The sequence below is a fragment of the Cyprinus carpio genome, unplaced genomic scaffold (assembly GCF_018340385.1).
Source record: "Cyprinus carpio isolate SPL01 unplaced genomic scaffold, ASM1834038v1 S000006659, whole genome shotgun sequence".
Lineage (NCBI taxonomy): Eukaryota > Metazoa > Chordata > Actinopteri > Cypriniformes > Cyprinidae > Cyprinus > Cyprinus carpio.
This window is the reverse complement of record NW_024879283.1, coordinates 79,635-94,974: the sequence shown is the minus strand read 5'-3', so window position 1 is coordinate 94,974 and position 15,340 is coordinate 79,635. Positions and strand designations below refer to the sequence as shown.

At 36.1% G+C, this 15,340-nt stretch overlaps 1 protein-coding gene across 1 annotated transcript in view; it reads left to right on the top strand.

Annotated features, from left to right (window-relative positions):
* Positions 1–12,551, top strand: part of LOC122144408 (reticulon-4 receptor-like 1) — a 105,860-nt gene extending 93,309 nt beyond the window's left edge. The window contains exons 2-3 of the mRNA XM_042755297.1: positions 6,964–7,415; positions 9,085–12,551. Coding sequence (XP_042611231.1) covers positions 6,964–7,415; positions 9,085–9,966 — 1,334 coding nt within the window. The 3' untranslated portion in view covers positions 9,967–12,551. The remainder of the gene's footprint in view (positions 1–6,963; positions 7,416–9,084) is intronic.
* The last annotated feature ends 2,789 nt before the right edge of the window (positions 12,552–15,340 follow it).

The window sequence follows — 15,340 nt, the reverse complement described above, 5'->3', positions numbered from 1 at the left end:
TTTCAATCTTCCAGTCCTCATTCTCTGCTAGTCTGTTGTCTTTTATCTCAGTGTGGATCTTTTCTCTTTGTCATTCTGCACAACATTACCCAGCATGTGTGTGTCCACCCTCCCCGCTCCATTTATTCAGACTGTCACCACCGGCTGCCTACACCCACTCTCATGTTCTTTCTTGCTCGGCTTCTGTTACACCAGTCTCCTGCAGGGTAAAGAAAAACACATAATGTTGTCTGATGTATAACACCCATAATGACAGATGCACAATACCAACTCAGCTGAAACCACGAATGCAAGTTCTTGAGTTAATCATGTTTATAGCTGCCATTTTCTACATTAATTTTGGACCATGTGAACTTGGAATTCAGAGACTCATACATTGTAAAATGTGTTAAAGGTAGAGTTAATCCAAAAAATAAAATTTGTTGATGAGTTTTTTTTTTTTTATCGAAGCAGATTTGGAGAAATTTAGCATTACATCACTTGTTCACCAATGGATACTTTGCAGTGAATGGGTGCCGTCAGAATGGGAGTCCAAACATCTGATAAAAAGCATGATAGAATGTGAAAAGTTGTGTGTTTGTAATAAAAATTCATTATTAAAACATTTTTAACTTCAAATCATTAATTGCTTTTGGCTAAAACATGCCTACATAATCCATAATATTACTTTCTTCAGTGAAAAAGTTGTTTCATCTGAATCAGGAGAGAAATATGCACAGAAAAGAATCCAAAATGTTTCTAAACAAGTATGTTGGTGGATTTTGATGTGAGAGAACAACAGGGGATGGACATTTTCACTGGAGGAAGGATTATTATGGATTATGTTCTTATTTTGTCCAGAAGCAAAGGTTTGAAGTTACAAACATCATTATGGTGGGTTTGTTTTCCATAGCTTTTCACTTCAAAAGATGTTAACTGATCGACTGGAGTTGTGTTGGTTACCTGTGGATTATTGTATGTTTATTTGTTTTTAATCAGCTGTTTGGAATCCCATTCTGACGGCACCCATTCACTGCAGAGCATCCATTGGTGAGCAAGTGATGTAATGCTAAATTTCTCCAAACCTGTTCCAATGAAGATGCATTTCAGTAGGAATCTGTACATTCAGAATTTCAGAACTACATTCACTGTGCTGACTAACAGAAAGCTGTTTGGTTTGAAAGTGACTTCTGTGTTCGTTATACATTGCTACGCTACTGACGATAGCCAATTATCCTTTTTTTTTGTATGTGAAATTTGCCAATATACCTACAATAGTGCACCTTTATACTATACACTACGTGTGGTATCTGAATGCATAATCAGATTAATCAAAATATTTATTAATTGAACAAGCAAGGGACGTGGAAAATGCTGAACTTGACAGGTGTTTAAATCATGTTGAGCTTTCTCCACATGAGCCTACTTGCTGAGCTTACATGAACACAATATTTTAGCTGTGATTGGAATATCCTAAGTGGAAATAAAATTGAATATTCTCAATGACTTTGATGGCTGGGGCCCAATTTTGGTAGGGGGCCCCGGTGGCTGGATCTTTTTTTTATGAGAAGAGACATAATAATATATATATATATATATATATATATATATATATATATATATATAAATAATTCATTTATTATCTACCGGAGTTATAATCCAAACGTGAGTGACAGAGGGGGAAAAATGAGAATGGGAACAGAGCGAGAGGTGACTGGATGGTTTTTCTCCGCCTCTCAGAACGTGGAGGGATTTCTGCAGCCTCTGTTATGTGATAAGAGAGAAAATCAAAGAGGGTCATTATGGAGGAGAGAATGAAAAATGAGTACAAAGGACAATGGATACATAAAAAGGGCTAAAGATTTGTGTGTGGTTTGTCATGTGCATATTTAAGTCAACAGACAATAAACAAGTACACAAATGTGTGCTGACAGTTAAAATATCCTGTTAAGATTTGAAACTAATTGGAATCCAGCCAAAAAAGCATGAGAACGAGTAAGGGAGTTACATGTTCATTAAAGAACAAGGGATAAATGAACCGATGGAGTTGTTAAAGGTGGATTAGTGGCGTTCGATGTGCAATAAGGATGTATTTAACATGCTCGGAAACACTGACATATGTTTGAGACATTACAGTGTGTAATTAAAACATAAAAAAACTGCATAATAAAACATTTGCATAGAATATAAGATAAGCTAGCAGTACGCTAATCTAGTGCATTGAACATCTAGCATGCAAAATCTAAGATAACCTAAAACACGAAGAACAAGACATTTTTAACAACAATAACTTTTTTAATACTATTATATGCTACTGTTCAAAAGCATTCATGGCATGAATGTTTTTTTTTTTTTTTGTCTCTTATGCTCACCAAGGCTGCATTTATGGTATAATTTATAATACTGTAAAATATAATAGAATTAAAAAAAAAAAAAATGTAATTTTAAATCTTCGCTTTAGTTTCAGTGTCATTTGGTGCTCAAGAAACATTTCTTATTATTAGTGTTGAACAGTTATGCTAAATATTTTTGAAGGGGAAATAAGATTTTTGATGAATAGAAGGAACAACATTTATTTGAAATAAGTCTTTTGTAACAAATGTCTTTATTGTCACTTTTGATCAATTTAATATGCTGCTGAATAAAAACATAAATTTTACATTTTTAAACGGTAGTGTACTTAACATAATTTAAATATAATAATATTCATAAAAAATGTTCAGGTGATATTATCAAGCGATTTTCATCACAAATCACACTAAACTACCAGCTGTCAGAAAATCAATCCAATCTTACTAGTAAAATAATGATCTTTGCCCAGGGGGTTTAATTTAAATTGTTTGAAATCTTTCCAATATTAAATGGATGCTAGTTCTCGCCAGTAGGTGCTAAGATGTCAGGTGGTCCTTAATCAGGCCTGTTTAACCTTTCTGTAGTCTGCAGAACTGATACTCAAATACATTTTCATTTGCAAGCGCAGCTTCGGGAAAAAAAGACGATGTGCTTTGACCTTTTATTTAAGTGTTAGTAATCTAAAGCTCCTAAACGACTGTATTCATGCTTGCCTGCCCTTCCTGTGTATTATGTGGAGTGTGTGTGTGTGTACGTGCACATGAGGCCGTTAGAATGGCAATGAAAGAGATAAAGAGACACACTGTCTAGAAGAGTTATTCAGGTGCAATACAGCATGGTAATACCCGCTGGTTTGACTTGAGCCCATTTTCATAATCAAATAAAGAGAACCCTATCAGACAAATTCAATTCATACGCCAGCAATAGAGCTGTGTATTCAGCATTCATTTTCAGAAGAATACACTTCATTTCACCGGCCAAAGAGTGCAATTTTGTTGACGTTGTTGGACTGCTGTAATAAAGAAAAAGCAAAGTGAATGTTTGGGAGAGGAAAAGTCACAGAAACAGCCCAGTGTCAAACAGTAATGCAAACATTTAAATGCAAAGGATAACATGTGTCATCCGAAGCTGTGTGCGATTTCACGCTGTATTAGGCATCGGGTGCTGTGTGAAACAAAGCTTGTTTGGAAAAGGTCATCCGTCAACTGTGTGTATACTGAGGAGATCAGTGTAATCTTAAATAAACACAATTGTGTATGTCGAGGCATGTGTAAACACACGTATTTGGAATATAATGACCTAATTGGTCGCTAGCGCTTCTAAACAAGAATAGTTCACCCCCAAAAATTTAATTATTCATCCTTTCTCACCTTTATGTAGTTCCAGAGTTGTATGACTTACTTACTTCTGTTGAACACCAAAGGACAATCAAGAATTCAACAATTAAGCTGGTTGCTCTTTTCCATGCAGTTACAATAAAGGGTGACTGAGGCTTTCAAGCTATAAAAACGACAAAAAAGCACCATAAAAGTATCATAAACGTGATCATTAGGAATGACATAGCTTCAGAAGAGGAAGAAGAATATTTGTACAATTCATTACTAATAAACAAAATTGTCATTATTCACATCCACCCTAGTTCTCCATGATGAGAGAACAGATACTGACGTCCGAATGAATCATTCTTTTGATTGCTCACAGTGAATTGGTCAATCCAGTTCACAGCGCTGATCTGATTTTAGAGTTCTCTGGTTAATGGCCCACTGGACTAGACAATTATGAGTCAGTGACTTTATTCGGCGTCAGAAGACTAATTATTGCGCACAAATTATATTAACCACATTTATGATGATTTTATGGTACTTTTATGGTATGGTACTTGAAAGCCTCAGTATTTCTAGAATAAGGACTAGAATGATAAAGCACAACAGTCGGGTTCCGTAAGTAAAAACTTCTCCGTAAACTGATTTTTAACGACAATTGATAAACCACCAAAGACAGAACTGTTTTTGTTGAAGTCATCTGTTAACATGAATTAAATGTATTTTTAAAAGCCGTGTTCATCAGCAGAAAAACAACATTATGAAACTACATTTTAAAACTACATTACCAATGATGCTGTACACAAAATTCCACCAATTAGACAGTAGCAGTGAGCAACACATACCAATGGAGCTCCGCCCACTTCCATGAAGCACAATGAATGATGTAGTGGAGTCGGTCTTCCTAAGCTATCAAAACACTTACAATATTTGTAAAATATATGCATATTTTTCAATAAACGTAAACTATATCGTTTCTATAGGTACAATCAACGACTTCAAATGAATAGATTTATATTTTTAATTTGATTATCCCATTCGCAATGGGAATTTCTTTAATAAATCTGTTAAGCACACAATCTTCTATTTTGTCAAATTTTCAAATTTGTAATGTTGTCATTCACTCCCTCAAACACTTGGTTGGTCTGGTTCATGTCTTATAACACTTATAACGAAATTAAGTCACACAGATTTGGAGCAACATGAGGATGAGTAAATGATGAGATCATTTTCATTTTTGGGTGAACTGTCTTTTTAACACTACCTGTGCTATAAGCAACAGTATCCTGTCACGCTTCCTGCTGCTGAACGTGTGAGAGCATGGTAATGTTTCATATCAGTGTCAGAACACCCTGTGTTACACCACATCACTCAGCTCTCTGCACAAGTTCACCATCTCTGTCAATATCAATCTCTCTCCTTTTCTCTTAGCGAACTGATCCTTTTAGTTCTGGTGCATCCAAAATGACTCACACGTTCAATCTATTGCTCAAAACTCTTCCCACTGCGGTGCACCTCTAAACCTCCCTCTCTCATTCCCATTTCAATTCGACATCAGAGGTGAACGTTCACTTACAACAGCGTCCTTCATTGCAACCTCATCTTCATGGGTTTATCATTTATTCTCATTCCATTCCTTTCTTCCCTCAGACATGCGTGTTCCCTCTTTTCATTCTGATCTGTTGCATGCACACACATATACAATAAAGCTCATGTGTAAATGCATATTTTTTCCCTCTGTAACCTTTAACATTGATTTTACACTTTTTAAAGTATAGCCTCGTGTGTCGGGTATATTCATAGATGGCTATGGATGGAGGCACAGATTGCATCTATATAAATATCACATTCTCATGTCTTTTTGGCTGAATTTTAATTGTATCTATATAAACATCACATTCTTTATGATTATTTTTCCTTTTGTACTGCTGCTTTTCACCGACAAGGTGTACAATTACATATAAAAGTTGGCCCAGCAGTCAACAGACTTGAAAGTGACATTTTTAATGAGATTTATAATCACTGTGCCACAGTTCAAAAGTTTGAAATCATTTTTTTTTTTTTTTTGAAAGAAGACTCTTATGCTCACCAAGGCTTTACAGTCAAACCAGAATTTATTCAGACATCTTCAACATTTCACACATTATCAGTTTATTCACTATAGTTTATGGTAGTTAATATGGTAATAAAATATGACAACAATTCAGAGCTAAACTGTGCCAGAACAAATTCATCTTGATAATGTCAGATAACAATTAAGCAAAACATGGTCAGCCCAAAGTGTCTGAATAATTTTTGGTCCCAAATTTTTATAAATTTTACTGGTAGTCCATGAAGAATTTTTGGGTACAATATGTCACATTTTACTTTATTTTAATATCCTTGTCCTGCACCCACTAGTAAAAAATTCTCAAATTATATCTGGTGTCTGATTAATTTTTGGTTTGACTGTATTTGAGCAAAAATACAGTAAAACAGTAATATTGTGAAATATTACTACAATTTAAAATGACCTTTTTTCTATTTTAATACATTTTAAAATTTATTTTATTCTTGTGTTGGCAAAGCTAAATTATTATCAGCAGCCATTACTTCAGTCTTGTCACATGATATTTTTTGTCAGGATTCTTTGATGAATAGAAAGTTTAAAAAAAAACATAATTAATGTATTTATCATCAATTTTGATCAATTTAATGCATCTTGCTGAAAAAGTATTCATTTTTATTAATTTAACAAATTTTTACAAAATTTAAATGGTACTGTAGTTTATCCCAGTTTCCAAAAATCTTGGAAATCAGTGTGTGCAATCAGTCTGCCTTAGGTTTATAATGTACCATACAGTATATAATAATTAGTAAGCCTATTGAAATATTCTAGAGAAATAGCAATGTCTGATTAATGAATCAAGTCATTCTTTTGAGTCAGATCTTTTGACAGAATCAGTTGATCTATTCAGAGAACTGCTCTGAATGATTTGTTTACCTACACTGGTATTTATAATATAGTATATAGAATTAACAGCCCATAATTTCAGATTATCCATCATATAATTCAACTTAAACCTTGTAAAGTTTTTTTACACTCACATTTCCCACTTGTGTTAATTCTAGACCTTGACTTTTCTAATTGTTACTAAAATTGACATTCAAATAAAATGATAATCGCATTAGTAGTATTTCTGTGAGTTACAGCACCAACCTGCATAAACCACTGAGGATTCATAATGTTCCAAATTAAGTTTTTTTTTGTTTTTTCACCATTGAAACTTGCAATGATTTCATGTTCTTTTCCTTACTTGTCTTTCCGTAGGCTGTGGTCTGGAGTTTCTCCTGGTGCTGTGTGGTTTAGAGTTGACCCAGGCGTGTCCCCGTGACTGCATCTGCTACGACTCTCCCAGCACGGTGAGCTGCCAGGCTCACAACTTCCTGGTGGTTCCAGAGGGAATCCCGGCCCAGAGTGAGCGCGTCTTTCTGCAAAACAACAAGATCCAGCGACTGCTACAGGGCCATTTCAGCCCCACCACAGTCATGCTTTGGCTCTACTCCAACAATATCTCATACATCCAGCCCTCCACATTCATGGGCTTCACCCGCCTGGAGGAGCTCGATCTGGGGGACAACAAACACCTCCGCTCTCTGGCTTCTGACACTTTTCAGGGCCTGACCAGACTCCATGCTCTGCACCTCTACCACTGTGGCCTTATCACTCTGCCTGCTGGCTTGTTTGAGGGGCTGCACAACCTGCAGTACCTCTATTTACAGGTGGGTGTTATATTCTCAAAGTTTAAAAATAGATCTGGGTGGTTTGACAAACAGGTGCCATTTGTGTCCCTCATATACAGTACATGCAAAACAATAACAAGTAATAGCTGATGGCATTATTTATAATTTGCTACTATAGATTATTTTTATATGCATAGAGATTTTTATAAACATATCAACAAAGAACATACTGTATATAAAAGATTAATGATTCCTGAGTTTTCGGTTTTATTAATGTGTCCGTTCTGCTAGGTCTGACGTGCTGTGTAGATATATCATATTTAGGTCCTCCTCAGCCAAACTGATTGTGAATTTATAAGACGCTTGGCTTGGAATGCTTGTGCTGACACTTTAGAAAATCTGACTGGATACAATACCATTTCAAAGAAAGCAAAAATGTCCTTCTTGAATGGATATAATTTTTTTTTTTAAGACTGGCAGTACTCCCGGTTTGAACTGTTGCTTAGGAATCATCTGACTTGCCAAATAAATCCAGAGATCTGCTCAAAATATTCAATATCAGCCTTGGCAACAAAAAGTGCTGCACTAAAACAATGACCAGAGACAATATTTCGTTCTAATGAAAATGTCAAGGAGGAAACATACTCTTCAGGTGCAAAGAATGTTACGGACACACAACTCTTGGAATTTGATTTATGTTTAAGGTTAAGTGTTTCTGAACTTTCATGAGTCATAAGGCTAGTCATATGGCACTTATATATATATATATCCTTTTTTAAATTGCGTAAAATATCAGATAAATTATCTTTATTTTCTTAAAGAGAAATATTCTATTCTCAAAGCAAAATGTGTCAAGAACAGCAGACCAAACTGACCAAACAGTAGTTTGGCATATGCAAATGACTTATATATTTTTAATAAACAATTAAATAAAACAAATACACATAATAATAATTGCTCTCATGCCAGTCTTTTCAAATAATGCACCGTCACGCATTTCTATTTATCAATAATACCGATGCAATGGTTAGGAGTTCACAAATAGTGTATTTACCTTCAGTACATTGTGAGAACACAAGTTACTCAAGACATGTTGGATTTTTGAAAAGATTCTTCTAGAAGAAGTACAGACAACAAGGGAAAAACTAATATGGTCCAGTATGAATATCCAAGGTCTTGGAAGGTCAATTTTTATGATTCATCTTTAAACTGTCTGTAGTAGGACACAGAAGCATTCACGTGATTTGGGTTCTTTTCTCGAATATGTTTTGCAGCTTTAATCTTATCAACAACAATTTTTTCAATATTTCTCATACAATAAAAAAAAGACAAAAACATCAATAAATTAAACCATTTTAAATTCTAAAAAATATAATATTTATAAGTAATACTGTTGAAATTATGATGACAAAAACTAATATACTGTGAGATATTACCAATACACCAACCATGTTTTTATGGTTTTCTCAATGTTTTCTCATTCAAGTACTCCAATCACTGTTATTTGAGCTGACTGAGCTGTTTTGTAGTAACAGAGTAAAACGGGCTAAAATGAATCCATACAACATGATGAAACATTGACTAAATTTGCCTGGACATTTCATCCAAAGACAAAAACAATAACACTGTTGCTTTGGATATTCATATGTGTGACTTGTTGTTTCAAGTGCCTGTTACTGACTGTTGTTCTTTATTTGCTGTTCTACAGAACAACCAACTGGAGTTTCTTGAGGATGACATGTTCATTGATCTTCTGAATCTGAGCCATTTATTTCTGCATGGAAATCGGCTGTGGAGCCTCCACCAGAACACTTTCCGTGGCCTGGGGGCCCTCGATCGCTTGCTGCTCCATCAAAACCGACTCCAGTGGGTTCACAAGCAGGCTTTCCACGACCTGCGCCGACTGACGACTCTCTACCTGTTTAACAACACCTTACCTGAACTTCCAGCCGAAAGCTTGGCTCAGCTGCCAGCGCTGGAGTACCTGCGTCTCAACGACAACCCTTGGGAGTGTGACTGCAAGGCCGTGCCGCTCTGGGATTGGCTGCGGCGCTTCCGTGGCTCCACCTCCTCGTTAATATGCATGGCTCCCCCGGAGCTGGCGGGGAAGGATCTGAAACGGTTGACGAAAGAAGAGCTACCTTCCTGTACAGGCTCAGAGTCGCTCCACCAGAGCAAATCCAGCCAGGGGGACGTGGGGGTGTCATTGAAGAAAGATCATCATCATCGATCGCGCAATCATCATCATCATCCTCACCTGCCACATCAGGATCAATACTACCCCACCTCCCCATCGCCGATCCCTCGACCACCCAAGTCGGGACGCAACAGAAACTGCACGAGGCATCGAAGTCGCAAGGGCAATGCTCAGAACGAGGTGTATAACCTAACAGAGTCAGCCAACAAGGAATCAGACGAAAAATCTGACCCGTCAAAACCAAGACGAAAGAACAAATGCATCCCACGGACTTCGGTGGGTGCCCCTAGTGGCGTGCAAAGAGCGAACAGCAGGGCGGCGTCCCTCTTGTCACCTTGTTTCATCATCCCTCTTTGCTTATTGGTGTGTCTCACTGCCCTTATTTTCCGCTGAGCCTCGTGGAAGCCTCTACTAATGGTTTTACAGAATAAACTTAGCCCTCTGTCTACTCTGGCTCCTACACTTCAGTGTACGAATGTGTGTGCGTTTGTGTGTACATGTGTACGATAGTGAGCCCCTTTCGAGGAACAGAGGACTCTGCGAAGTTGCAGGCCAGAAATTAAACTGGAAATGGGAAGAAACTCTGAAATTTGTGGGCGAGAGACGGAGAGATGGGACTACTCCTCCATCATCACCATTTCCTGTTGCTCCTGTTAGACCAGGGCATATTCAATAACAAACAAACCCATCTGCATTTGTTAACTACATTCAGTTGTGTATCACACCTCTGCAGAATAATTAGCAGCTCATTGTGGTCAAGCTCACCTCCATTAAAACCTCCGAATCCCTGTCTTAACCTTCAACCTGCACACAGGCTGCGGCCCAGCAAGGGGAAAGAGTGTGAATGAAATACATAAACCAACTATTTACACAAATGTACAAAGGGGCTGCTTCACTAACCTGTTAGCATCTCAGCGGTTTCTATGGGAGGGTTGTTGTTAACACCTTTAGCACCTGACAACATAAAAATGAAAGCCAAGCTCAAAATAGAGCAATTGGGTTAGTTATGAGGGTTTTTGTTGTAGTTGTTGTTTTAAAACTGTGAACAGCCCCAATAAATGCTAACAGGGTCAACCCAACAAAGCCAAAAGTTGCTGTTTGCTGTCACAGTGTGAATTAGCAATCAAATTCTACTGTTCTAAAGCTGCTATGCTGGCGAGGTCAGTAAAGAAAAAGTAGAGTTTATAAAGGATTATGGGATGGCTTTGGGTTTGTGTGTGTTGTTATTCGTTGATTGTGCCCTAAAGATAGTATTTTGCAAAAAATCCGAAAGGCAAAGTTATTAAGACATGAAAAGGTCAAGTGGAGCTCATGGAAAAAGCATCATGCATTATATGTTTCTCAGCTGCAATAATGTGCTAACCTAGAAGGGAAACAATACCAACACTACATAATTATCTGCACACAGCACAGTTTAGGAAAATAAAACAGGAAATTTCACAAAGGGAGAAACACAGCTGTTCAGTCACAGATGTCGAGGCTAACCTGGAAGGCTAATTTGCCATAGATTCCCTCAGGAAGTTCTTAAGGTTTTTTTGTTTTGTCTTGACATCATAAATGTCACTAATGAAGTAAAGTGCAAACACTGTTAATCTGCATATATTATAAGATTTTTGAACTACAGGTCATTATTATATAATTAAAAATAATTATATACTAAAATAATTTTTAGCATATATATATATATATATATATATATATATATATATATATATATATATATATGTGTGTGTGTGTGTGTGTGTGTGTGTGTGTGTGTTTGTGTGTGTATTACTGTGTATTACTGTGTAGTAACAGTAGTTTGGTTTATCACAGAAATGTTATAGTTTCCCATTAAATGTAACCGGGGTAATTTATTAGACCATTTATTTTCATACTGGGGGTCTAGGGGTCCACAAGCAAGTGTGCAGTCAAAGTTCTGAATAAAAAATTCAGTGAAAAAGTAAAGTAATGTAAAGTAAATTAATATAAATAAATAAAAATGCTATAGTCAATACTGTATGTTAATGTGATGGTTTACCCAAAAATGAATAGAAAATAAATGCATACATGTTTGGAATGACATGAGGGGTACTAAACTTAATTTTAAAGTTAAATCATTACATTAAAAGACTTGTCCTATGAACATAAATTACAGTCACACCCACATCATGGATCGTTTATCGATACGCAACTACAGGTATCAAAAGTATGTGTCCTTAGCCAATTGTTAACAATTAAAAAAAAAAAAATTATATATATATATAAATATATATAAAATGTGGTTTCTATAACCACTTTCTATTTTCTATAAATAAACCCTTTAGAATCTTCAGAGGGAACCCACTGGCCAAAAATTTCAATTCCCATCCAGGGATTTTTTTTTTTTTTTTTTTTTTTTTTTTTTGGAGAACAAACTGAACAGCTCCATATAGAAAGTCAACGCAAGTTCTAAGGTAATAGTCCTTGCAAATCTGATTAATCCTCGCAAGCCATAGAAAACTTATCTGTCACTCACTATCTTTGACCCCTGCTGCTGTTGAGCCATCAAACACATGTCTGTATTGGAATCCTAAAGCTGAGAGTTAAATTGTCAATGAAAATGTCACAGAGCCCCCTTCTGGACAGGTGGGGTAATAGCACTTTCCCCACCTCTACCTTGACCCTCCTCAAAGACTCTCTACCTTTATACTAAAGTGAACTGAAAATATTATGACATGTCCAATGTGAACATTTATTTGTTTCAGAAAATATGTCACTTACTGAAAAAAGACTATGTGTATGACATTGTCGCGGAAAGGAGGAAGTAGTATTCATGTACTTTTTCTTTGTAATTTGTCGTCTAACTGAAATTTTGAACATACAAGTGCACCATACTAACACATTCCTCATATTCCTCTGTCTGTCCTTCATCTTTCCTCCTCCCTTTTTCATAACTCAAACTTTCACCAGACTCAAAAGCTGTTTCTAAAGAACATTAAAGAGAAATGTGGTCTCACGCTGATGGTTTTGGATGCCTCTACTTTGTTTTCAAGCAGAATCCAAACAAAGTAGAACTCAGATGCTGTTTAATCAGGAAAATGATCACACAGGACAGAGCTTTTCATTTTCTGGACCAAACGAAGTTCCTGCAGAAACGTTTCATAATAATTCACTAAATCATTGGGCTAATTTAAATTCTGATTATAAAAGGCAGACAAGATATAACACTTTCTCAATTCCATATATTTTACCTATTCACACACACACAGAGTGGAAATAATTGAATGGATATATATTTCAAACATTATTTCTTTAGGGATTTGCAGAACATCTCGTTTCAATAGAAAGACATATTTTATTGAACCCTGAGGCGGAATTCTGTCACCCAGACAGATAGTAAAGCCTGTTCAACTGTTGCTATGTACATTATGAGAGTAGTTGATCTGAAATGGACAACTGAGTGTGGAGGAATATGAGTTTATGCTAATATCTGCTATAGCACCCCCTGTGGTTTGGGCCAAAGATAAAACACTTAAAATGTGTTCGGTTTCTTTCTCACACAAGAAACAGACAGCTCAATTTGGTTGTTAATTCAACTTTTAGCACTTAATCCTGTTCTGTTCACACACACTGCAGTAATTTACAGGAGTAGCAGCTTCTCGTTAATGATGTATTTGAACATGTATCAGATTTGTGTCTTTTCTGTATCTGCAGTGCAAGAAATCAATCAAAACGACTGGAAAAGCAGTCCATGCGTGTAACATTTCTACAGTATAAACACTGTGCACAGCTAGCAAAAATTCTGTATGCTTGGAATAATTGGATGACCTTCTGCATTTTCCATATTGTGCAATATACAATGAGAGTAGTGTCACATGATCCCCTTAAGAAATCATTCTAATATGCCAATTTGTTGCTTTCAGTGCATTAAATTGCATCCTTGCTGAAAAACAGTATTAATTTCTTTAAAAAGATAAATCTTACTGACTTCAAACTTTTGAACGGTAGTGTCAATACTGCAGAAATGTATGATAAAAGTATAGTGTATTTCATATAGGCAGTACAGAACTAGCATTCCATTCTGAACATAGCCTGGATCGACTTCATTTAAAATGTAAAATTCTAATATAAAATTCTTTACATTTAATAATTAAAGTATTTGCATATAAAGAATGTACTATTTCATTTCCATCGCAAGCTGAACCATCCCTGGCTTACTACCCTGAAAACAAAACTGGAATCTGCAGTTAAAATCAAGAATTGCAAAGTGTTCCCTGCTATGAAAACATCACTTTGTTTTTTTGAGCATCACTATCACTCCAACAACAGCAACAATGAATCAACCAATGGCATGAATTTGGGAGGAGGGACTATTTGATTGACTGACCAATAGCAGAAGGGGTTCATGAAACTTTGATAACAGTCATTATATAGTGGTATGGAAACACACACTTCACCTTTAACTTTAGTCATCACAAAAAAAAAAAAAACCCTTTGCATTTTCAGTTTTGCATTCCTTATTCGCTATATAATCCAGCACAATGTGTATTTAATTAAACACAGGCATATTAAAACGCAAGAGGACAACAAGGTGAAGGAGTGCCCCTGATGGAGTCCTGGAGCGTAAGGGGCGATGACACTTCAAAAACTGAGCAAGAAAGGAGGCAGGTGGGGATAAAAAAAGAGGTACGTGAAGAGAAATGAAAGGGCTCTTTTGTTTCTTCTGTCTACCTACTGAATCCCTCTTGCCCTTCGTCCCCCCTCCTCCATCAGTCCCTGCCTCCCAGATCAATCATAAATCTAATGTCGCCTGTTCTCCTAAAGCTCTTACTTTCTATAATCCTTTTATCCTGGTTATTTACTAATTCAATAGTTCCCTTCTGAGTCCAAGGACACCTGGCAGCATGACGAGGCCAGACGAGAGGAAATGAGAAAAGCCTGAGAAACTGAAAAACAGGAGGAGGAGGTGATGGTATGGGTGAGATAGCAGCACCTCCCACAGGTAGGGGATGACAGTGCAAGGCCAAAGGCAAAGTATGATGCAGAAATTAATTACATCTTTAACTTTTCACACAATGTTGCCTTAGAAGAATGGCATTCATCTGGCTAATGGCTCATTCTTTGAGGGAATCGAACCAGAAACCATCTGATTCCAAGCCTAAGGTACAGTATACACCATAACAATAATGCATAACTGCAAAACACCAGCTGTTTTGAGATACACCTTTGAGCTTACCGTTTTAACAAAACTTTCACATAGAAAAGTTTTAGTCTTTTTTAGTATCTCAATTGTTTCTCCTAGCAATGAGAATATAAATGACATTTAAACATTTTCATTTACTTTCTTTTTAAGTTTCATTAGTTTCCTCATCACATTTCTCCTCTAGAGTTTCAAGGAGGAAAAAAAATAAATTGTGCTCAAAACTGTCCATAATAAAAAAGTCAGTGATTACCATAAGAACTAAACATTACTCATCAAATTCTTCTAAGAATGGAGGACAAATGTGAAGAGGAAACTAATGAAACTTAAGACTGAAGAAAAAGTTCAAATGTCATTTATTCTCATTGCCAGGAGAAACGATTGAGATATTAAAAAGATTACCTTTGTGATATTGCTTTTCTGTGTGAAAGTTTAAATTATCCAAGCCCAGGCTCAGCAGAAAAAGCTTAAAGAAAAAAGGGAGAAAAAATGATTCTTTTCATTATTATTTACTTACCATTACTACTACTACTACTACTACTACTAATAATAATAATAATAATAAATAAAGTTAAAATGCACTGAATTTAACATTATTGTCATTTC